The 23,907-nt window shown below is 49.3% G+C and overlaps 1 protein-coding gene across 4 annotated transcripts in view; it reads right to left on the bottom strand.

The window, feature by feature from the left end:
• Positions 1 to 23,907, bottom strand: part of Pdia5 (protein disulfide isomerase family A, member 5) — an 86,884-nt gene that overhangs the window by 19,958 nt on the left and 43,019 nt on the right. For 2 of the 4 annotated variants that reach the window (XR_015632817.1, NM_001014125.1), the window contains exons 8-11: positions 20,837 to 20,904; positions 12,731 to 12,822; positions 12,572 to 12,643; positions 5,527 to 5,663 (exon numbers count right to left, since the gene is read on the bottom strand). Coding sequence is in view for 1 of the 4 variants with exons in the window: in NM_001014125.1 (NP_001014147.1) it covers positions 5,527 to 5,663; positions 12,572 to 12,643; positions 12,731 to 12,822; positions 20,837 to 20,904 (369 nt within the window). In the remaining 3 variants the exon portion in view is untranslated. The remainder of the gene's footprint in view (positions 1 to 5,526; positions 5,664 to 12,571; positions 12,644 to 12,730; positions 12,823 to 20,836; positions 20,905 to 23,907) is intronic. The other 2 variants (XR_015632818.1, XR_015632819.1) reach the window with 1 other exon arrangement.

The raw sequence follows: 23,907 nt of genomic DNA, 5'->3' as shown, positions 1-23,907 counted from the left end.
CATCATCATCCATCATCACCACCACCACCATCATCACCACCACCACCATCATCACCACCACCACCATCATCACCACCACCACCATCTCCACCACCACCACCACCATCATCATCACCATCATCATCACCACCACCACCACCACCATCATCACCACCACCACCATCATCACCACCACCACCATCTCCACCACCACCATCATCATCATCATCACCATCATCATCACCACCACCACCATCACATCATCGTCATCACCACCATCATCATCACCATCACCACCACCACCATCATCACACCATCATCATCATCATCACCACCACCACCATCATCATCACCATCACCACCACCACCACCATCATCATCATCACCACCACCACCACCATCATCATCCATCATCACCACCACCATCATCACCACCACCACATCATCGTCATCACCACCATCATCATCACCATCACCACCACCACCATCATCACCACCACCATCACCACCACCATCATCATCAAGGTGAGGAGCTGAGAAAGAAAAGAGCTCAGCTCTTAAAGCCAGCAGAAACCAATGAGCCAACTGGGAATGGCCAGTGGCTTTCAAAGCCCCAGAGCCTATTCCAGTCCTACTTCCTCTGGTAAGACCATACTGCATACAGCTACCATGACGGACCACAATGCATGAGGGGCCATGTTGGTAAGGCATTTGCATTCGAACCACAAACCACAGCACCAAGGTTGTCAGGGTTCTGACTCCGCCACCTAGGTAAAGGTACAGTAAAGCATTTCTGGATGTTTCTAGAAATCTGTGGTCCATCTGTGGCAAGCAACTCCACTTTGTCAATTAATCCTAAATATTTAGCTGTGGCCTCCAACATAACGTCCAAAAATGTTTCCTGTGCCGTTTGAATGGTAAAGATTTGAGGACAAATGTCTATCACCGGGGGATTTGTTTAAAATTTATGGCATATCCAAATTATAACACAATGCTTGGTGCTTAGATTTAAATGTCAACACTTACATCTGCAGGAAAACATCAGAGCCTACTGGTAAGTGAAAACAGTCAAATCACAGAAAATGGATAAAGACTGTCCCTGCTCATATAAAATTAAAAAGAAGAAAGGGAAATTCCATAATGTAGATGAAGAGTTGCAGAAAGAGGAGGCGATGCTGACATTAGTAGTGTCCAACCCTGGGGTGGAGAGAGGGCTTCCCACTGTTTGCAGTGGACTCGTGCAGCCTGTGAGCTCTGCGCTGTCAGGAGCAGCAGGGGGATCAGGGGGAGCAAGGGGAACAGGGGCAGCAAGAGCAGCAGCAGCAGCAGCAGCAGCGGCGGCGGGCGGGGGAGCAGCAGTAGTAGCAGCAGCAAAAGGCATTACTGTTATTCTTAAATTATTTGTACACTTAGAAAAGCAGCAGCAGCAGCAGCAGAAAGGCTCTTAGAGCAGGACGTACACAAATCTATATATGCGCTGACAAAAAGGCCAGTTTTAATGTATGTAAAAGCAAGGGGGAGGGGTCTGGAGCCGTGACTCAGTGGTCAAGAGCATTTGCTGTCTTTGCAGAGGGACCAGGCATGTATACAGTACACATACATACATACATGCAAGCAAAATACTCATACATATAAAACAACCCAAAAAAATTTTTTAAAAGAGAAAAATCTAAAGCAAAAATATTAGCAAAATGATGCTTTCAAATGGAGCAGTCCTGACTGGAAATGGAGTAGAAGCAGTTTTGTTCTTCTCGGTCATTACTATTTCTCCATACCATGGAGCTTCTTTCCCCCAGGCATTCCAGGAGAGGTACAGATACCCACTAGGAAGGGCCTGGGAGGTGAGGCTCGACAGAAAGCCTTGGGTTTGACCCCTTGAACTACAGAACTGGATGTAGCAGCTAATGCCTATAACCTCCACACTTGAGAGATGGGAAAGGAAGGTCAGAAGTTCAAGGTTATTCTTGATTGCATTGGAAGTCTGAAGCCAGCTTGGGCTAGAGACCCTGCCTTTAAAAAAGAGGAAAGGGGGAAAAAATGAAGGAAGAAGGAAAAGGAGGGAAGAAGGGAGGGAGGAAACACCAGGGAGAGAAAGTGAGTGACAGCTGCTTGACTTCTTGCTCAGAACGAGGCAGACATAAGCAGATGGCACTAGAGTGTGGCATTAGCCAGCACCTGTGGCTGTGCCTTCTACAGAACCTGCTTTGCCCGCTGAGGGCTGAAGTGGGCCTAGACTTCCATGATGCAGCATTCATGCTAAGCCCTTCATGGGGCCGGGGGGAGGTCACAGGCGAGGCTTAGATGGCAAAGGAAGAGACACTCCAGGGCTGCAAAGCCAAGCTTTGCCAACACATGAGCCTATCTCTCTCTCAGCCCTTGGCTTCCATTTGCACTGTCCTCCACAGGAGGTCCAATCTAGTTCCTGGAGAGTAAGGCCCACGGGGCAAACCTGGCCGTAAGCCACGTGGCTACAGCTGGTCCATGCAGACTGCCCAGGCATCAGCTGCACTGGGGTGTCTGTATGGCTTGCTGGGAGGGAGGGAGGGAGGGAAAACCAGGAAGCCACTGGGCGAGCTGAGGTAAAAAGAAGTAAAGAAGATGGGGGCCAACAGAAGTTTCATGGTCAGTCCAACTACAGAGGATTGACAATATACGACGACCAGGGCCCATATGCTCATCCCTCTAGGAGCTCAGGAGCGTGGCCCACAGGTACCAAACACATGCCATGCCATGTCAACCTAGGGCTGCCAGGATCTCCTGCTTGGGTAAGCATAGGTCGGGAGGAAGGCCTTCTCTCCCTAGCCATTCAAGAAGAGCCCAGGGCAGAAACAACCATTGTGTCAGCTCTTAGCACATGTACAGAAGTAACACTGCAAAGCAAGAATGGAGGTCTCACAGGGTCCGCTGGGAGTAAACTGAACCTTCTTCCCCACAACCCTGTACTGTTTATCTATAAAACTGCTTAGAGCCATTAAAAACAAGTTTGCTTATTATTTTCACATAACCCCACTCCCCTTCAGTCTACTGTGCTGTTTTTAAAAAGTCAGCTCTTTCGGCTGGAGGTCCTTTAAGCCAACAGTAAACCTTGCAATTCTGAACTCTGTCTTGATTCTCACAGCTTGGTGTTTAGATTCACTCTCCTGACAGGCCCAGCCACGAGGCACTGGATGACACTACCCCCGTCCTGTTCCGTTCTCCCCTTCACAGTCAGAATGGCAACTCACTTATTGAATGTCTCCCTAAAAGAAAGGCGTGCTCACTCTCTGATCCAGGAACCCTGCCCAGGAACCAAGCCAAGCAAGGCCATCAAAGCTCAGCAGACCCCGTGGTTTGCTGTGGTGACAGATTCCAATTCTGTTTGCCTACGTCTTTGAGAGGGTCTGCCCTCCGGCCACTCTACATGGCACTACCGACTTTCAGGGTTCACTGATTCTCCAACCTCGTGACGGGGTTTTGGGAGCACTTTGGCTCAAAGCCCAAAGCCAGGCAGCTAAGAGTGCTCCCCGTGGATCCCACCCTGAGCTCTGACTCTCCTTTCCACCACGAGGTTTCAGCCCTTCCTAGGCTGAAAGGCACAGTTCCCAGCAAGGAAAGAGGGTCTGGAGAGAATACTATTTAAAGCAGAGTCATTGGCGTCTAAGGGGTCATCAGCAGGCAGCTCATCCAGAAGTGAACCTCGTGCTCCTGCATGAACCCCTCCCTCACTCTGCAGGAAAGCAGGGGTAAGTACAGCCAATGATTATAAGCAGACGGGGCATGAGTGAGCACCCTTGAGTGGTCAGTAGACGCCTGAAGGAGAACATGTTGCAGCAGCTGCCTGCCCAGCCGGGATGGAGAAGCAAGCAGGGTGACTTTAGCCCTGAAGACTCGCTTCTCTCCACAACACTGAGACAGGCCGGGGAAGCATATTGTAGCTTAGGGGTGGGTGGGGATGGAGGCAGTGCTGCCTGCTGTCCAGGCAGTGGCGTCTCTAAGCTATCGCTAACCTTAGGGATCCCCTTAACTAAGCGCCCCTCTGTCCCCCGACACCCATAAGGTCTTATTCTGTAGCCTAGGCTGGCCTCAAACTCCCCTAGGAGCTGGGATTACGGATGTTTGCTCCTCTGACACTGTCCTTAATCAGCAGGGTCAAAAGTCTTAGGAAAAGAAATGTTTTTGAGCTTTTTTGTCTGCTTTCTAGAACTAGAAACAAACCACAGTAAATGTCTTTCTTCTGGAGTCTCAAGAATTTAGCTTTGTTTGTTTGTTTGTTTTGTTTCTCTGTGTAACCCTGGCTATCCTCGAACTCTGTTCCTTTAACGCACAGAGATCTGCCTGCCTCTGCCTCCCAAGTGCTGGGATTAAAGGCATGCACCAGCCCCATCTGGCCGAATTTGGCACTTTTAAGAGAACAAATAAAATGTTAGGGGAATTCATAGTAACAGCCCCTCAAAGAGTCAGGATAGACCTTGTTGTCACCCTCCCTCCCATCCCTATTCTCAGGCCACCAAAGCAGCACAGGACTCACAAGCAGTGGTTAACCTGTGACGATCTTATCTGCAAGGTGGTGCTAATCAGTCTCATTTGGTGGCACTGCGGGTAAGATGAAAGACGCCCCATCCGGCATCTGTTAGCACGGGCACCTTATGCCCACAGGATTAACCAACCATGTACCCTCCTCCTCCTCCTGGAGTGTGTCTATAGTTCTATGCCTTCTCCCCTCTCACACTGTGATGCTGCAATTCTGGCCCTCACCTGTGAAGCACAGAATTCTTGCTTTTCTTTCTTCTCTGTAACTTCACTTATGATCACTGGACCCCCGGAGCAGGAGACTACGAGGGCACAGCACCTCACATGTACATGGCATACCTAGTCCCAGGCCACTCAGTTCATCTCCTATTGGGTGCAGCCAGCCCTTCCCACACAGGGCTGCCGTCCGTCCTTGGCTCTCCCTCCCAGGAGCAGCCCCCTCCTCCTGAAGCTGCTTATTCAACCTTCTGTTCTCCACAGCAGAGAGGGCACGGACTTAGAGAGAGAGTCAAAGCTACATACCTTCTAGCCACTCTTGAGAGCACCAGAGATTGGGATGCTCTATGATCATTGCAGTCTGAGATGGGACGGATGAAGCAGCAGGGGGCGCTCTAGACGCTGGCCTCACTGCCTGTTCAGCTACCAAGTCAAGGCAGGCCCTCTCTGTTACCTTGGACTTACCCTAGGTAGATGGAGGGCTGGGACTGCTCTAACACAGTATGTATGTAACTTTCTGCCTGCAGGTATGCCTGCAGGCCAGAAGGGGGTACCAGATGACATTACAGAAGGTTGTGAGCCACCATGTGGTTGCTGGGAATTGAACTCAGGACCTCTGGTAGAACAGCCAGTGCTCTTAACCGCTGAGCCATTGCTCCAGCCCCTGATGGGGGCTTTTGTGCCGTTCTGATGGAGATACAGGACAGACGCATGAGCTGAGGATAGACACCATGTCAGTTCCCACTGCATCTCCTATCTAAGGCCCAAGGCAGTGTCCTACTCTGGGGGAGGGGGAGGTAGGGGCAGCAGCGTTCCACTCACATGGGGCGTGGAACATGACGAGGACAGAGGAGTGCTCCTTCACAAACTGGTCAAAGTCTTCATCGGTCAGGTGATAAACGGAGCCGCCCTCATCTGCCCAGGGAGTCTCGGGGACCTGGGGCTGTGGCGGCTGTGGACTGGAAGACCAAAAAACAGGCAGAGCTCAGAGCAAGCCCTGGCGTCTGAACAGCCTTTACAAAATCCAGCCCCCTGGACACATAGCTCCCACACCAAGGCCTTTTATACACTGGAAGCTGGACCTGCAGACGGATGGAGAGGGGCTGCCCTGCCCATCTCTGCCTTCTCCCCAAGCAGAAAGATACTTGATACCCAGTGTACATGGTGGCTGTCTGCTACAGCTTTCTAAGACAGCCCAGGGAATCTTATTTTCCCCAGCAACTGGAGGGGTTGCTGGCTTTTTCAAGGTAGTGCAAACTTCCAGCCAGCTGGCAAGAGCAAACAGGAACGGGCACAATGGCCACTGTGGAAGCTGTGTGTCCTGCTCTGAGCCACCTGCTCTAGTAGGACACAGGAGGAGGGAAGGAGTGAGGCCAGAGGACTGGTGGAGCAAACAGAAGGTGTGAATGAGGGGAGAGGTGAGCACTGAGACAGAGGGAAACCAGGTTGGTGGAATACACCCTGCTAGAATCTACTCTACCTTATCAATCCTTCTAGAGGCCCAGAACAGACATTGCTAAAGCTCTCAGAGCAGTCAACCCACTGGCTGCAAAACCCTGGCAGTTACCTGATCTTCCAGAAGCCTGTTTGCTCCACAGAGAACCATACATTGGTGTGTCTACAGCCCCTAGTGCTAGGTGGAGGGAAGGCTCCCAGGTAACAACTTCCCACCAGAATGAAATGGCTGGTGACAGAAGACCCCTGCTGCTTTACTGCTGAGTACTTTTGCCAAAGCACCTCAACTGCGCTTTGGAAAAAACCTCTTGGATGACAAATGTGAGAAGACAAGCACTGTTCCTTGCCTGTAAGTGCCAACAGCAGGGAACACTGTAGAGCTCTAGCAGTCAGGGCTGGAGAATTAATCAGGGAGCCACGTGGCTCACACAGAAGCAGAAGCTGGGTTCAGAGTCTATGAGGACTATGCTGGCTCTGTAGACTGAGCTGCCCTAAGAGCCTCAGTCTCACTGGTCTCCAGAATGAGAGGGGCAAGCCTTTGGTCCATGCTTACTCAATGTCAGATTGTAACTTGCCTGGCAAAAGTGAGGGTTCCTGAAGAGATATCTTGAGCCTCTCAATCTGACTACCATATTTGGAACAAGGGAGTCCAGAGACACAAGAATTTCTTTGGAATCTCATGCCAGGGAAAAGGAGAGGGTGCTAGTTGGAGGGGGAACCGGGCTCCCTTAAAGAGATTTCGTACAGTTCTACAGTACAGACTGAAGCCCAGATGACGATGAGGTGACAGTTGGCAGGACCACAGTTTGACCAGGACTGCTTACAAGTATCCTTGGCCTTCTATTTAAACATTCATCTCACATCAGAACCCCAAAGATAGACTGGGGTGTAGGGTTGCTAAATCCCTTTATCCCTTTTTCCAATGGGGCAATATTGAAAAAAAAAAGTCTCCCTTTTCTGCTTTCCACTTGTTTATTTTTGTTTTTGTTTTTTGACAGAAAAACAGTGTCTTACTATGTAGCCCTGGCATCCTACAATTTGCTATGTAGTCCAGGTTGGTCTCGAACTCACAGAGATCAGCCTGCCTCTGCTTCCTGAGTACTGGGAGTAAAGGTGTACACCACATCAAGCTGCTTTCTACTTTTAATTTGGCTCTTTAATCGACTTACTGAGGACAGGAGGTAGGACCTGACTTATGACACAGGTTATGATCCCCAAATTCTATAACGAGATCATACTGGTGGCAGATTCAAGCATTGGAAAATCACCAGCCATGTACTAGTTCCATGATACCTGGCTTCTTATATCTGGGCTAAGCCACTAACCCAGGTGAATGTCTACAGGAGTCACATGTGGTGGTGACACCTTTAATCCCAGCAGAGGCAGGCAGACCTTTATGAGTTTGAGACCAGCCAGTCTACACAGCAAGTTCAGGCCAGCCAAGGCTACACAAGGAGGCTCTATTTCAATAATAACAACAACTTAATTTTTAAACGATATCTATAGCAGGTGATTTGCCAGGTAGAGAGTCGGGATCTGGGAGTGTGCCTGCCTCCAGGGGAGGGCTAGGTACACTGCCGACCTTGTCTGTTAGTAGAGGGCTGAGGACTGAAGAGGAATGTGTGTTCTTCACACAGAAGCATGGACAGACTGCTGGTCACGCACACAGCAATCTATAAATTATTAGCGCTTGTATAAAGAGGGGAGGTAAACACGATACTGCTTTTATCTGCTATGAAAAAGAAGACTCTGAGACCATAAAGAAACCAGCTGAAGCCATCACCTCTAGGTGTGACGGGGATAACAGGAAGGGAGAAAAGGTCAGAAGTTAAAGCTTCTCGATGCATACTTGAGTATCTTAGATTTGTAAAAAAATTATATGAATGCGATCTATTTAAAAAAAATCAAAGTAATTTAAAAAAAAATTCATCAAGAGTTTTTGAGAACCCAACAACATGAGATACAAAAGCTATGATGTCTTGGCAGAGTGTTAAGATAGAGCCTGAGAAGCCTCCAGTTTTGAGACCGTATGTTGCTCTGAGCATATAACCCACTGAGATGAAAACAATGGGAATACAAAGCAAGGACGTCACGACGATTTCAGGAGCTGGGGAAAAACAATCACCTGGTGGCCGGAGTCACACCCTGGAAGTCGGGGTACAGCTGGGCTAAAAGTGGGGTATCACTATAAGCTGATCCTGAGGAGCACCCATGCCACAGACAACTGGGAGACTGTGGTCAGGAGAGCACTGCAGGAGGGGTGCACCTGAGGAGAATGTGTGGAAAAGAGGGGGAAGCGCACAGAGGCCCACACAGAGGGGGAAGCGCGCAGAGGTCTGCATGGAGGGGGAAGGGAGCAGAGGTCTGCATGGAGGGGGAAGCGCGCAGAGGCCCACACGGAGGGGGAAGCGAGCAGAGGTCTGCACAGAGCGCCTGCCGGAAAGTAGAAGGTGCTATTCAAGGTCGGCCTCCCCAGGCAGTTAGGCTGGCTCTCTACAAACAGGGGCTCCTCCTCTCCTTCCTACATCTTGTTCCCCATGCACAACAGACGTCTAATAAAGCTCGCTGGGTAAAGAGTGAAGAAACCTGGCTGCAGGACATACACACAGGCGTGTGAATATCTGTGAGTTCCAGGCCAGCCTGATCTACATATTGAGTTCCAGGCCAGCCTGGTCTACACAGAGTTCCAGGCTGGGATTACACAGTGAGACCCTGTCTCAAAAACTAACTAGCTAGCTAGCTAAACAAACAAACAAACAAACAAAATTTTAAAAAGCACTTCAGACTCTCTGAAAAGGGAAATTATAATTTATTTTCTATATCTCCGAAGAGAATGAATGCCAGCCAGTAGGAACTCCAAAGAGCCCTGCACAACTATCCTCAGGAGACAACGGCAGCAGACAGCAGCTGTGCTGTCGCACCGATGACCCCAGGAGCCTAGGTAAGCAACTTCAGCTTAAAACACCTACTGGACAATGGACCTCTCGCTGGCCTTTTCACAGCTATTTCTCACGCTCTTCCAGACAGGCATGGGCAGGAGATGCTCCTACCTAGACGTTCCTGGGTAATCATGGATAATTTGAACTCAAAACAAGGCAAAGGGCTGGGGTTATAGCTCAGTGGATAAAAGTGCTTACTATGCAAGTGTGAAGATCTGGGTTCGAATCCCCAGGCCCCCTAAAGGAGCCAGGCATGGTCTCATGTAAGTAACTCCAATACTCTGGAAGGTGGACACAGGAGGCTCATGGCTAGCTGCCGGCCTAGCTCTAGATGTGTTGAGAGAACCTGTTGCATGGGTATAAGGCAGAGAGTGACAGAGCAAGACAATCCACATCTCCTCAGGCCTCTGCATGTGCATTTGTACCTGAACAGACCACATACACACATACACACACACACACACACACACACACACACACACACACACACACACACACGCACGCACGCACGCACGCGTGCACATAACACACTCTTAGAAATATACCCAACTTGGGGGTTGGGGATTTAGCTCAGTGGTAGAGCGCTTGCCTAGCAAGCACAAGGCCCTGGGTTCGGTCCCCAGCTCCAAAAAGAAAAAAAAAAAAAAAAAAAGAAATATACCCAACTTAAAAACCAAGAACAGTGCGGTAAAAGACACTATGGGGAACTGCTAGGGCATGCTTCCTGTTTCCTCAGTACCTTCCCAGGACTCTGTTACTTTCAGCTGTTCTGAAGATCAGACAGAGCATCTGTCTCGGGCTCCAGGGCTGACAAGGCCACCCATAAGCTCATCTCGGGGAGACGTGTGAGTCATGGATGTAGAAATACAACTCGGAGCAGCAGGAGGCAAGAACACTTGGTATCTGCTAATTCAGTTTGCCTCTGGTTGGTAGATATAGGCTTGAGTGTACAGCTCGGACAAAATGGACAACTTCTACAACCCTCTACCTGCCTGCCACCCCCAACTCAGCAGAGGTGATGAGACCTCGAAAACCATGAGGGCAGGTTCTCTCAGGCTTTGGACATCACTGGTAGAAACAGCCAGGATAGATATACCCTGGTCTTTTAACTCTTGGTTTTACAGAGACCCTGGAGAACAGCTCAGCACCAGGGCGGTATGTAAGATGAGGTCCTCTATTGCCCACTAGGATTGAGGGAACTTAAAATACAAGAGACAAGGAGGAACCACATATGGAGCTGGATACACAATGGAAAATCTAGGAAACTCACCCAACTATCTCTGGCACAGAGCGTCCTTTAAAATATCTTTCTGAAAGAAACAGCTTACTTGAAAACCATAAACTCAGAAAAACACTTAAAAATTCAAGGTAGTTGGCCACACGGGAAGAACACGCCTGGCTCTGGCTGGGGCATGAGGTCAGCAGCTGACTGCGAGTCTTGAAAGAAGTGGCCGATGTCTTCCTACCTGGATGGGGGAGAGCATTGTGGTGTCCCCAACACTGAGTGCTCACATCTGTCTAGAGGGTGGCTGCAAGGAGCCCCAAGTTTCCCTTCCTGGTAGTGCACAGCCCGCCTCTCATCCTGAGACGAGAGATACACTGGGCTGACAGCAGGGGCTCCTGATCCCAAGGAGAAGAAAGGGGCGGGAAGGAGAAGGCATGGTCAGGAGAGAGCTCCAGGTAGGCAGCCCTGGAAGTGGACAGATCAGGTCAGCGAGGGAGGGGAGGGTGGGGGAGGGGAGGGAGGAGATAGGGAAGGAGGGGGTGGGAGAGAGCAGATGGGGGTAGAGAGGCAAAAAGAGGCTGAAGGATACATGGCAGGCAGCAGGCAGGCTCCAGTGGAGAGATGGCGACCTCCACGATGAATCTCCACTGATGAGGAAACCCCATGTCTAGGATAGCTGGCCGCTCTGACCGCATCTCCCCCACCCCCAAACAAAATCTTATCCTTTGAGAGAAAGAGGAGGGTGTTTTGAAATGAGAAAAGGTTAGAGACGGGGGGGGGAAGCAGGCAGATTTTATGCTCCGGTGACAAATGAGATTGATTGCTATTTGTTGAAACCTTTTCCCAAGGCGGACGGAGATATGTCAGGCTGTAGGGAGTACACGCTTATTATCAAATGAAAAAGGGAAATAGGAAAGTGAAGGCTCAGGCTGAGACAATGAACACACAGTAACAGGGAATGGCATTCCCGGGCAGGGGCTGAAAATGAAGCAATGGACAGGGACCAAGGTGTGGAAATGCTTCTAGAAGATAAGAGCTACACAAACACAGGTGCTTCATCTCCTGGGAGTTCAGAACTCCAACAGAAACCCTCAGGGTTTTGTCTTGTCTTTTAATACAAAAATCCATCCTTTTCACAATTTCTGAAAATACATGTCTTGAACCTGTAACTAATAACTACTCCCCTAACCCTGGGGTTTGCACTCAGGGTCCCTGAGGTAAAGATGCCAATATATATTAATGAGCTGGGGACTGGGAAGGGATAAACTCTGAGTGGGATCCCAGGGCATCTCCTGGGGAGCTGGGTCATCTGCCCAGCTACCTACCGTCTCGGGCAAGCTGCTGTGCCCCTCCACCTATATTAGTTAATTCGGCCATGAAACAAGATAAAAACATTCTTCCCGTCAGTCCTACAGGGAGTACTGCACGAGAAGCTCTACCAGGTGCTTACAATGAGGTCTGCCACAAAGCAGAACCCCCAAACTGCAGCTGCTATTCCTACATGTATGCACAGATCACCACAGGAGAGCAGGGTGGGCACTGGGGAAGGGTAGCCTGAAGGCTCCAGGAGAGCTCCAAGAAGGCTCTGGGGAAGCTAGGTTTATGTCCAGAAGAACACCCAGTGGAATGACGGACAAGACACGGCAGCTGGCCTGGCTCACATCGGCTAAGATGTGGGATGGTGTGGGCAGAACTGTGGGGTTTGATGTCCGGAGATCTAATCATAATCATATTATAAAACAGGGCTTGACGGTTGCCACGAAGCAGGGCCGGGGAAGGGGTGTCTCAGAGTCGAAGGCACTAGAATGTTCCAAGACTGGCTTCACAGCATCTGACACAGTGTTGTTTTTTAAATAAGCACTTAAGTGACAGTCCTATTTTCAGAGAGCACTCCACTGAACTCTCTCAAACCTGACATGCAGGGTGAGAAATACCTCTATCCCTCGCACAGTGCGGGGATAATTGGAAGGAAAGACTTCTGACTTGAGTATGTCAAGACAATGGACAGGTTAGATACTCCCTCCCCATGAAGTAAGAGAAGGAGGGGTGGACTCTACCAAGGCCCCATCACCACAGGTCAACAGCTCAGCAAATCCTCATAGCACCCCCTACCTCAGATCCCCATGGGAAAGTCAGCCATGCAGCCTTCTCCCTCCTTGACCTCTTCTCCAGCACAGCCCTGTGAGTAAGGGGCTGCAGCCCTTAGTACCCAATCCCCAGTGGACCCGAACACAAATGCCCAACTCACTTCTTCAACCACTCCACGATGTCCTCAGCCGTGGACCCATAATTCTCGTACTGGAACAGAAACCGTCCCTTCCTATGAAAGGCAAAGAGACAAAGAGGCTCAGCGAGTGACATCAACGCCATCAGGGGCAGCCCTTGCAGAAGCGATCTCAAGACTTACTCAAAATAGCAGATGGTGGGGTAGCCACGCACATTGTACTCCTCCTTGATGTTCTCGAACTCTGGGGGGTAGACATTCATCCCAGCCAGTACCTGAAAGGACAGAGACTGGTCTCCAACCTGCACCCATCCATGCACAGGACAAAGCCTTGTAAGCTGGTGTGCAACCGGATAACAAGGCTGTCTGAACTAGTCCAGACAACAATGGAGAGCTTTGGAAAAGCCAGGCACCTGGGTTCTTAGGCTGCCCTCCAGATATATGCTCTTCAAGAATGTACAAGTTTGGCCTGGTTCTTCCCCTCATCCCCATGGTTCCAGAATTAAGACTCAGACTCAAAATATATTTACAAATACCTTGGCCACATAGCTAGGCCCTTCTCTGACTAGATCGTAACTTAAAATAACCTGTTTATTCTAATCTTCATTCTGCTACATGACTGGTTATCTGTGCTCAGGTACTGTGTATTTGTCTGGTCACATCTTCCCGGGCGAATCTCCCCTATCTGCTCTATCCCAGAATTCTTTCTGACTTCCAGATGTCCCACCTTCTATTCTACCCTTTCCTATAGACTGTAGGGTTTTTAATTGACAACTGGGATGTAAGGATACATCTTACAAGTTGCAGAAACAGTGGCTTTGAACACACTGAGCCTCTCTATAAGGGCCTTGGACATCTTCCTGGATATTTCGTGTCCCGTCTTCCTGGCCCACCTAGGCTTGGTACAGTCATCTCAGACTCTATTTCTCATATGTGGGTAAGGAGACCATGGTTCTCATGGTACATAAGAGATGAGGTATCCACAGGCCACTCCTGAACTTGCCATGTGACCCACCCTCTCTCTCCTTGCAAGGCCCACATCCCTGAATTGGAACGGAGAGCCCGGGTAGCAGCGTTACTGTTATGTATCTCAGTACTAAGAACAGCCCAGAATGCAGTGTCTCCTGAGATGTCCTTCCTACATGGGGCTGGATCGGGTGTTTTGAGTCTATTCTCAGGACAGAATGTTGTTGAATGACAAGAGACGGGAAGGCTGCTTACAGAGCAGGGCAGCACAGAGGTGAAGGGAGTGCACAAAGGAAACTAAACATCACTGATCCTAACACACAGACACACAGCAAAGGAGCCTGGTGACTCTGGCTGGCAATGAACTGATCTTAGTGTTTGTATCCATTATGAGCTGTGTGGCTTCTGGAAAGTCACTCAGCCCCCCGCCCCGCAAGGCTCCTTGTTTGAAAAGCATAGGTGGTGTGACTCTTAAGGAAACAGAAGGTGACAAGCCAGGTCAAAGATTTTAAACACAAACTGGTATTCCATGATGTCAAAGTCCTATTTCCTACAAGTTTTGATTGCCCTGTCGTGCTGACTGTGCCTTCAGCCCCTTCAGCCCCAGAGGCATCGAGTGTATCTTTCTAAGTGTTTTAAATACCTAGCTTAGTACCTGGCATACAGCAGATGTGTAGTAAGTGCTTGCTAATTGATCAGGGTTTCCCCGCCAAGGGTTTTGGGGTGTTGTAAAGAACACAAGGGTAATCCCAAAACAGACCTGAGCAGAAGCCCCAGAGCCTGTCCTCTAAAAGCCACTGTGCTCACTCCACTCCCCAGACTGACTCAGTCTGTTCCAGTAATATCTGTCTACGTCAGGGTTCTTTCTTCCCGTCTAATTGATCTCCCTCACGTCAGTGTACGTTTGCCACAAGATTAACAGCACACATCCTCTCCTTTCATCGCATGGCTTCTCTGCACCAAACTTTGCAATCCTTCTGAGCACAGGCGGAAATCCAACTCTGCACTCAGCCCATATGCTCCCTGTCTCCATTCTGAGTCCTTCTTTCTTACAAATCTCTTAATTGTACACCTGCTAAACTCTGTTTTGTTTTGTTTCTTTTAAATTTACCAAGGAAGAAGACAATCTAAGAACTCTGCACAGGAAGGAAATTGGCCTGTGTGCCTACTCAGACACCTTGCAAAGCGTGCATCATCTTTTTATTCAACTGCTTCCTCCTCCTGCTGCCCCTCCACCACCTCCATCACCATCACCTCCACCACCACCACCACCACCTCCACCAGAGGCTTGGAGTAGTTTGTACTATGAGCTCCGGACAGACACTGTCTGTCCAAACTCTCCTCCTAACCTACACATTTCCTCTGACACGGCTCAGCTGCCTCTCTTGTTCCTTAGTTTCCTCATCTGCAGCAACTCAGAGGCTTTTGATGATTAAGAGACAACCCAAGTAAAATCTGTTTAAACTGAAGATGACTTAGGTGTTTTTGTTTATATTACGAAGTTTATAATCTGTTCACATTTCCAGAGCACACACTGTCACAGCATTGTCTGGGTATTCTGGTCCCCAACTGATTGCTGAAGATGCCAATCCCTTACTGTGTGGCTACCACTAAAGATTCAGTCCTCCATTTAGGAAAAAAACAAAACAAAACAAAACAAAAAAACAATCTCATCTCCCAGGTCGACTTTGCAAACACCGTTGCCTGGGGGGGTCATTTAATTTCCAGATTCCGTAGCACTGCTGGGCCATTTGGGTGACAATGACTAGTTAATAGGGGTGTGTTTGTGCGTGTCCACACTCACATGCACTGTGAGTCTCGCCATGTAGCTCTGCCTGCCCTGCAATTAACTATGTAGACCAGACTGGCCTTGTCCTCAAGAGATTCTCCTGCCTCTGTCTTGCTGCCACTACACCTAACAAGATGTGCACTTTTTGAGCAACATGTAGAAACACTTTTAGAGTTAGAGTTTTTGAGGTCAAGAAGGAACAAACCGCTCCCGGGACAAGGATAGGATAGAGGCCACAGTGTCCAGAGAGCGCGCAGTCAGTATATTCTTCATGATTAACCCTGGCTAGGAGCAATCACAGAAGCTGCACAGTGGGCATAAGCTCCTGCTTCAGGCAGGGTCAGATCGCCAATGGGAAGGAAATGCAAAGACACAGCAGCACACGCTCTCCCCACCCACTCCATGGAGCAGGAGAGAGGAGGCTATAAGCGAGTTAACCAGAGTCACTTTGGAAAAGGGTTCAGTTGCAGAGGCATTTGGGACTCCATTCAGGTGTGGCAGAGAATTACTGCGGTCGAAGAAAGCATTACTGTCCAGCTGCACTTCTGTGACATACAATCATTCCTCGGTATCCAGTGAAATTAGAAAAAAAAAACACCAGGATACAGAAATCTTGGCATTCTCGTCTCGTCTAGGAAAGGGATTAGCATTTGCATATACCCTATAGAGACTCTTTCATATGCTCCAAATTATCCCCCAAACAGAAGACAATACAGATGTTCAACAGTTGTGATAGGATATGGCTTAAGGGAAAAGTCTGTACATATTCAATATAGAAGCATTTCCCCCCATATATCTTAGATCCGCTATTGGTTGAACCCACAGATGCAGAGTCCCAGGATACACAGGGTGAATGCACAGGGCAGGGCAGGTTGTCAGGGAAGAACTGTAGGTCAGGGGGACCTATACAAGGGGATGTCAGGAGCCTTCAACAACCATCTAAGTGGCCAAGCCGAGCCCGATCCAAGATGGTGGATGTAGATAATGAATGTTTGCTGAGGTGCGGGTCACACTATTGAAGAGCTAGGAAGCTCAGTGAGGGGCCTGAAGGAGGCAGAGAGAAGCTGAGTTTTATTTTAAACACTGCATCCAGGAAGCGAGGGGGAAATCAGACTGTAATGCTGTGTAAGCTATCAGACATGTGGTACTGGAGCTTAGAAGATGAGCTTGGGCGGAAGCGAGGGCACAGAGAAGATCAGGAGGGAACTGACTAAAGCAAGACAAGGGAAGCACAGTGCCAGGCACGGTCTGTGCACTGCAGAGAGAATGCAGGCCTTGGAGGCACCTCCTCCCAGAGAACCTGAAGAATGGTCCCAGGGCAGTTAGGAGGAGGTAGAGGTCCTTGCCCCATAGCTTACACATTTGTTCCTCACAACCCAGTGGGCCAGCATCCTCCTCATCCTCATTTAGGAGCTAGATCAGTGGAGGATCGAAGGCTCAGAAACTCGCTCAACAACTCCCAGCTAGCCAATGAATGAGCGCGCCAGCACCAACCTGACCTGTGTAAGTCTCTTACCAGGCCTGTTCCACTTTGGTTTCACATCCGCTCTGCCCCATCATGGCCAAGGCTAACAATAAACTGGAGATGCTCAAAGGCCCAGTGGGGTCGTGGATAAGGGCAAGGCCAGGAGGGGAAGCACACTTATGCAGCTGAACCAGGGAGCAGCCCAACAGCTGACAAGTAAGTCAATTAGTCAGCAGCAGGGAGGACTGATGCCCATAACTCATCACCTCTCAATGCCAGTGCCCAAGGGTCAGATTTGAGTTTGGAAAACGGCAAAGGCCACATGTCACTGCTGATCTGGCGTAACTTCCTGTATAACATCATCAGGTTGGACACCTCCCAAGCTCTGTAGCAGGAGACAACTTCTGACCCTCATCACAAGGCACAGTCAGACAAAGGAACTCAAAGAGGACAGAGATGGAGAGGAAGGAGGCTGGATGCTCTGGACCAGCTGGAGTTTAGCAGTGGGGAGAGCAAGCTTTTGATTCCTGAGGAGAACAGTCTGTATCAGCCCCGCTATGCTCTGTGTGCACAGGCAGAAAGCAATCCAACACCTCTGGGTTGCTCAGTCCACCACTCCTGTGTCTGGCTTCTGGGAAGGTCCCAGCCCAGAAACTGGGGCTCTTCCCACTTTAGGTAACTAGTGAAGGGACAGAATGTCACAAAAGCCGCTTTCCTAGTAAACTAAAGTAGAAACAGAACAAAACAAACCTCAGAGAAAGGAAACACACGAGAAAGGAAATGTGAGTTAATAAGACAGAAGCCTGGGGCAGAGGTGACTCCCACAGGGCCTTCACTCCACTGCTTAATTCAAGGACAAGCTTCCCTGCTTTTTGATAATGTCACTGCAACCTTTTAATTCAGTTCTTCATGCTGTGGTGACCCCCAACCATAAAATTATTTTCATTGCTAATTCATAAGTGTAATTTTGCTACTGTTGGGAACTGTAATGGTGTCTGTGGTTTCCGATTGTCTGAGTTACTGCTGTAAACAGATGCCATGATCAAGGCAACTCTTATAAGGACAATATCTCATTGGGGCTGGCTTATAGGTTCAGAGGTTCAGTCCATTATCATCAAGGCAGGAACATAGTAGCATCCAGGGAGGCATAGTACAGGAGGAGCTGAGAGTTCTACATCTTCATCTGAAGGCTGCTAGCAGAATACTGGCTTCCAGGTAGCTAGGATGAGGGTGGTAAAGCCCACTCACAGTGACACACCTGCTCCAACAAGGCCACACCTTCTAATAGTGCCACTTCCCTGGTCAAGCATATACAAACCATAACACCATGGTCTTAGGTGACCCCTCTGAAAGAGTCATTTGATACCTCACCCTGGGGTTGTGACCCACAGGTTGAGAACTAGAATGGGTAGAACTGGAATGACAACTTTTAGATCTCTAGATTGGGCTCAGGAAGGAGGTATAGGTCTCTTGAACACAAGTATGCTTCAGAGCCAATATCGCAGAACAACCTTGGCCAAGGGCAAAGTCCCTATCCTACAAGTCTCCTTCTTACTGTGTCCCTACCTTAATAACCAATACTCTGGATCCCTTTAGAAGGAGAGAATATCATTCTAGATAAACACAGAGCCTAAAATAAAACAAACCCAGGAGTGATACCCTCCACACTTCCTCATTGGTCAGCATGGACTGGGTACCTTCTGTGCCCCGTGCTGACGAAACACCCTTGACATGAACATGGCCCCTGCTCCCAGGAAGCCCACAGATCATAATGATATTAAATTATAATGTGATGTGATGCAGAAATAGAGGTGGGTGGCCCTGTGTGTGGAGCACGGACAAGTCCTGTGGCAGTGTGGCCATGTCTGGGAAAAGTTCAGAGGGTACATGTGGCTGAACCTGGCTGGGGGGTAATTCTTATTCTGATTGGAGGCTTGAGTTATTTATTTGTCAGTTCTACGGAGTTTGGAAATCGAGCTGAGCAGTTCGAAGTGTACAGGGGCACAGGCAAGGAGAACATGGTGGGTAATTAAGTCTTTTCTCCAGGCTAAATAATCTTAAAATATGGTATCTATTGAGGCCCCAAAAATGTGCAGTGAAATTTCCCTAGAGTGATATATATGTACCTCAAGGCCAAACGTCTTCAGGCAAGCTACTAAAAATTCATTAGTGAGAACAAGTACGACCACGGTGTTGCCCCAGAATGAGGTCACAGAGAAAGCAATGGTTCCTGTAAATCAACCCTGCGGCCCAATTGCGGGCAATCCCCCTGTCTACGTGATGCAGCTTACATTGACTTTGAACTAATCCCCACTTAATTTGATCCATAAAGATTGGGATGCTGTTTCAAGACTTCAGATCTCCTATAATGGGATGTGGGCCAGACTCATTGAGATGGCTCCTCTGATAACCTTCTGTGAGTGGTGTATAGATTTTTCCATGCTCCTAAGAACAGCAGATTCTTTGCTTGCTCCCACCGAAAAACGCTTCATGGTTAAGTGCAGAAATGGACAAACGCACCAGAGGAGCAGTCAAAGCAGGTTAGGTATCTGTACACCCAGGTTCACAGTCTCATTCGTGACAGCCAAGAGCTAGAACCAACTCAAATATCCAATGAATATTAAACAGATAAGCAGTGGGTGTGTGTACATGTGTGAATATTACACAGCTGGTGTGTGTACATGTGTGAATATTACACAGCTGGTGTGTGTACATGTGTGAATATTACACAGCTGGTGTGTGTACATGTGTGAATATTACACAGCTGGTGTGTGTACATGTGTGAATATTACACAGCTGGTGTGTGTACATGTGTATATATTACACAGCTGGTGTGTACATGTGTGAATATTACACAGCTGGTGTGTGTACATGTGTGAATATTACACAGCTGGTGTGTGTACATGTGTGTATATTACACAGCTGGTGTGTACATGTGTGAATATTACACAGCTGGTGTGTGTACATGTGTGTTTATTACACAGCTTTAAAGAGGAAATAGTGTCATGTGCTATAACATGGGTGGACTGGAAGACATCACGCTAAGCAAAATAAGCCAGTTACAAATGATAAATACAGTAGGAGTCTATTTTAATGAGGGAATCTAACCTCGAAATCATGGAAACAAAAAAAGAGAAAGATTTATCTGTGTGTGTGTGTGTGTGTGTGTCTGTCTGTCTGTCTGTCTATCTATCTATCTATGTATGAAGGATGAAGAGCAAAGGGGAAACTCATGTTGAGAACAAGGTTTCGGTTTTATAAGGTGAAGAAGACTCGGAGGTTGGTCTCACACACTCAGGTGGTCTGTAGGTCTGCGACAGTTAGCGTAACAAGTGTGCTCCTTACTCTGTCTAGGAAATGGACAGACTCACGGCAGAGGACATGCAGGTGGGAGGGAGCCCTCCCTGGTGGAACTCAGCCCATTGCTCCCTCTCTGCTGAAGGCCTGCATCAGGACTGTCCTGCTTGTTCTGGCTTCTCTGAAGAACTGCTTCCCTAATGGCTTCTCCTCCTATGTCCCCTAAAAGTAGGCTTCCTTCAGACCCGCTTTTCTCCTCCTTTCCTTTGGGGATTGTCTACAGTTTTGTCTGTAGATCTCCTGTCTGGGGTTGTTTGCTACTTTCTGCTCCTCTTCCTGCCTCTCCCCTGACCTCCACCCCCACCCCAGAGACCTAGGCTAAGCATGATTTCTATGAAACTGCTCTGAAACCACGTACAGCTCTGCTCCAGGGTATCCCTAGTACCACCAAGCCCCCTTCTTTGCCAATGGACCCCACAACAACTGCTAGACTCACTTTAGACCCCCAGTGCCTAAAACGCTAAACTTCAAAGGTTCTGCCCTTGCTCCTTGGCCTGGTTTGCTGGCTTCCTCATATGTCATCACTGGCCTTTGACAGGCACCAAACATCCCTGCTCTGTAAATACTGCAAAGTTAGTCCACCTTTACAGAACAGGTCTCAGAAGCAACCTGGGTAGCAGGAGGTGGCCTCACAGTTCAGAGCCTCCCCTCTATCCAATCCTGGCCCCATGTCAGAACACCAGTCCCGCTGCCCCCTCAGTGCCTTACTTACAGTGTGGCCTCGCACTTGGGTGGCAGCCTTCTGGAAATGTGGCATGATCCTCTTGCACATGCTGCACCCTGTTACAGGCAGGAGAGAAACCAAACCTGGGTTGGTTATAATGATGGTGGACCCTGAGCTCCCCTCCCAGACCTCAAATTAAGCCAGTACCACCCACGAACATCTACACCATCCCCACATACATTGGTAAGCTCAGGGCTGTCCTGGGCCCTGTGGAACCCAACAGAATAGAAAGCAAAGGCCTGGCTGCCAAAGAATTTACAGGCACAAAACAAGATGGAGCCCCTAGTGTCTCCAAGGACCTCGTATGAGATAAGCAATGGTGTGAGAGAAGAGCAAAGCCCACAGTGTTCCAGCATGGCTGAATAGCTTCACGGTAACAGGGAGCCAGGACAGATGTTGAGAGCAGCCTTCTACATGCACAGCTAAGTTGCCCTTCTTACGCAGTCAGGGATGGCAAATGAACCAGTCAAATGCCACTAGAAAGGGAAAATTGTAACTATGAGAACAATGACTGTTGGGACTTTCATGCCTCTTTTCTCTTCCATTTACAAGCACAATTAAGCAATAAACTGGAGGCAGCCCCCACGTGAAAGGGGCTGGCTCTGGCAGGTTGGGAGAGCACTGGGCCGGCACTCAGGTCTTAGACGCTAATCTTTACTCTGGCTGCTGCTGGCCTTGGCCACAGGACCTCCTTTCTGGGCCGTTCCTCCTGGCAAATGGAGGAGGTAAACAGACCCCAGCCTTCCTGGCTCTGCACAGGAGCCTATGGCTCTGCCCTCCCAGGTTTCTGTGGTGTGAATGGTTATACTCATCTCTTGGGGTGGTAATGCATCCACGCCAGCATTGGTAGATTTGTGGCAAGCATCCACTACTGCTTCACAGCAGGCTTAACACAAACTTGCCCCTTCATCTAAGCCCAGAGAAGGCCTTGCCCCATGGGGCACAAGTTCTAGCTCCCTCAGTCACCAGGAATTGTGACATGCCAAGCTGTTACCGTTTCTGACAGCCACCCTGCTGCAAAGAAGCTTTGAGAGGAATTATCTGAAGGCCACGGAAACCAAGGCTGACTGAACTATATGGTCAGGTGGGCTCTCATCTCAAAGAGCAAGGCTGACAAGCACACACCCTGGAAGGCTGTAAGCCAAGAATCCAGGTGGGAGAGACTTCCCACTTTCCAAGGGCAGACAGAGGCATGGAGAGAGGGAGAGAGAGAAAGAAAGAGAGGGAGAAAGGAAGAGGGAGGGAGGAGCGTTTGAGTATTTGTGTGTGTGTGTCTGTCCTCTTCCTGGTAACAAGACTACTAGGAGAGCCACTGATGCAAAAACCTTCCACCAGAACACCACAAATGCCCTACTGCCTTCTCTCCCACATTCCTGCCTGACAGATGGGTGCCCAGACACAACCTCTACCACAGGCTATAAACCCCGAGTGTGTGAAATGGTTCTGGGAAGACAAGTGGCTCTCTTCTGCTGGCTGGTCACCCTGGCATGGACACTCTTAATGGCAACAAAGGTAGGAAGATGACACAAGGAAAACAGAAACCCAGTCAGGCTCTAGTGTACACAAGGCATCACCATGGCAGGGGAAGCAGTAGAAGCCAGCGAGACACACTCTGCACCAGGGAATAAGAACTCCATTTACGTGTGTCCGTCCTTGACCCCTGACCTCTGACAGATATGGGATCCTGGGCAAGTGAATCTCAGTGACTCTTGAAGGTTATGGGACTCTGGCTATGCCCACCTGTGAAGACAGTGCCTTCCCCACAGGTACTGAACCACCAGGAGGGTAGGCAGAGCCTGCCCCAGTAGAGCGCGCTCAGTGCCCAAGGGGTACTCAGGGCCACACAGGGTATGAGTCAGCTCCCCATCCACAGTGGGAGATCTACTTCCACAGGACTAAAGGGATAAAACACCATTCCGAGAGGAGAGTAAGGAGTACAAACAGTGCCTCTCTTCCACTTCACTGCCCACCAGGCCAGCCAGCCATCAGGAGCAAATGTGACCTCCTGTCCCCACAGGTGTGGCCTCTCTTCCAGCTCTGCCCATCTGTAGCCTACAGCAGATGCATTCCCCAACTGTCCTGGGGCAGAGGCCGGCAGTTCTGTGATGAGAAGGTCCTGGGGGGGGGATAAGGAAGAACAGGAAACCCCAGGCTAACCCAATTCCAATCTAGTCACAAAAATAGAGCTGGTGTCGAGCTTCTCACCTAAGCCTCTCTTTCTGGGATTCAATGGCAAGGCAGGGAAGAGGCAAGACTGATCATCATTCTCAAAGCCCCAACCCGGAGCAGACAGCCTTTTTATTTTCTCATTAATTCAGTGAACAAACATTTACTGAGAAAGCAGCAGGGCCTGGGGACCCAGATGCCTTATCCCAGCTAAAGGTCCCACAGTCTCTGGGTTTATTCATCCACGTGCAATCAGAAGATCAGAGTCCTGACAGATTGCTGGGTTAGGAGATGGCTGTGAATCCCACAAGTGGGGCCACAGCAGCTGGGCTGGCCTAGGTATAATAAAAGCCTGTGTTCGTTTCACTAAACACACACACATAACAAAAGGGATGTGGGGGTCCCTGGGACCTTGGAGGTTGTCCAATCTGACCCTCCATGGGAAGTTTAACTTAGCAAGTCGGTTTTCTCCTTCCGTTCCCACCGCTAAGATGCCCAGTGACACCTTTGAGGCTCCCAACCCTCCAGCCTCAGCTCTCTATTATTAAAGACCATCTCTGCAGAACGAGCAGTACAGGCCCACTGCCAGGAAGCCCGAGAGAGTGGGTGGGGCAGATGGCACAAACATCGGCTCCGAGTGCTAGTGAATGCGCTTTTAAAATGATTGATGGAGTTTACCAGGAGCCTTGGGTGGCTTGGACCCTGGTCCTGCCTCCTGGCACGCACTGCCCATCAACGCACACATCCAGTTCTACACGCACATTCACATCAGTGCGGTGAATCCCAGAGGTTGAGACAAACCAAAGGAGGCCTGCTCCTCCAGACGCCAAAGAGGAAGGGTAATTTCTGAGGCAATCTGAAGCCGAATGATTAATCAGGTCCTCAGAAAAGAG

Source organism: Rattus norvegicus, chromosome 11, assembly GCF_021556685.1.
Source record: "Rattus norvegicus strain SHRSP/BbbUtx chromosome 11, alternate assembly SHRSP_T2T, whole genome shotgun sequence".
In the NCBI taxonomy this organism is placed as follows: Eukaryota; Metazoa; Chordata; class Mammalia; order Rodentia; family Muridae; genus Rattus; species Rattus norvegicus.
Note: the sequence above shows the minus strand (reverse complement) of the source record. Positions and strands in the feature narration are given on the sequence as shown.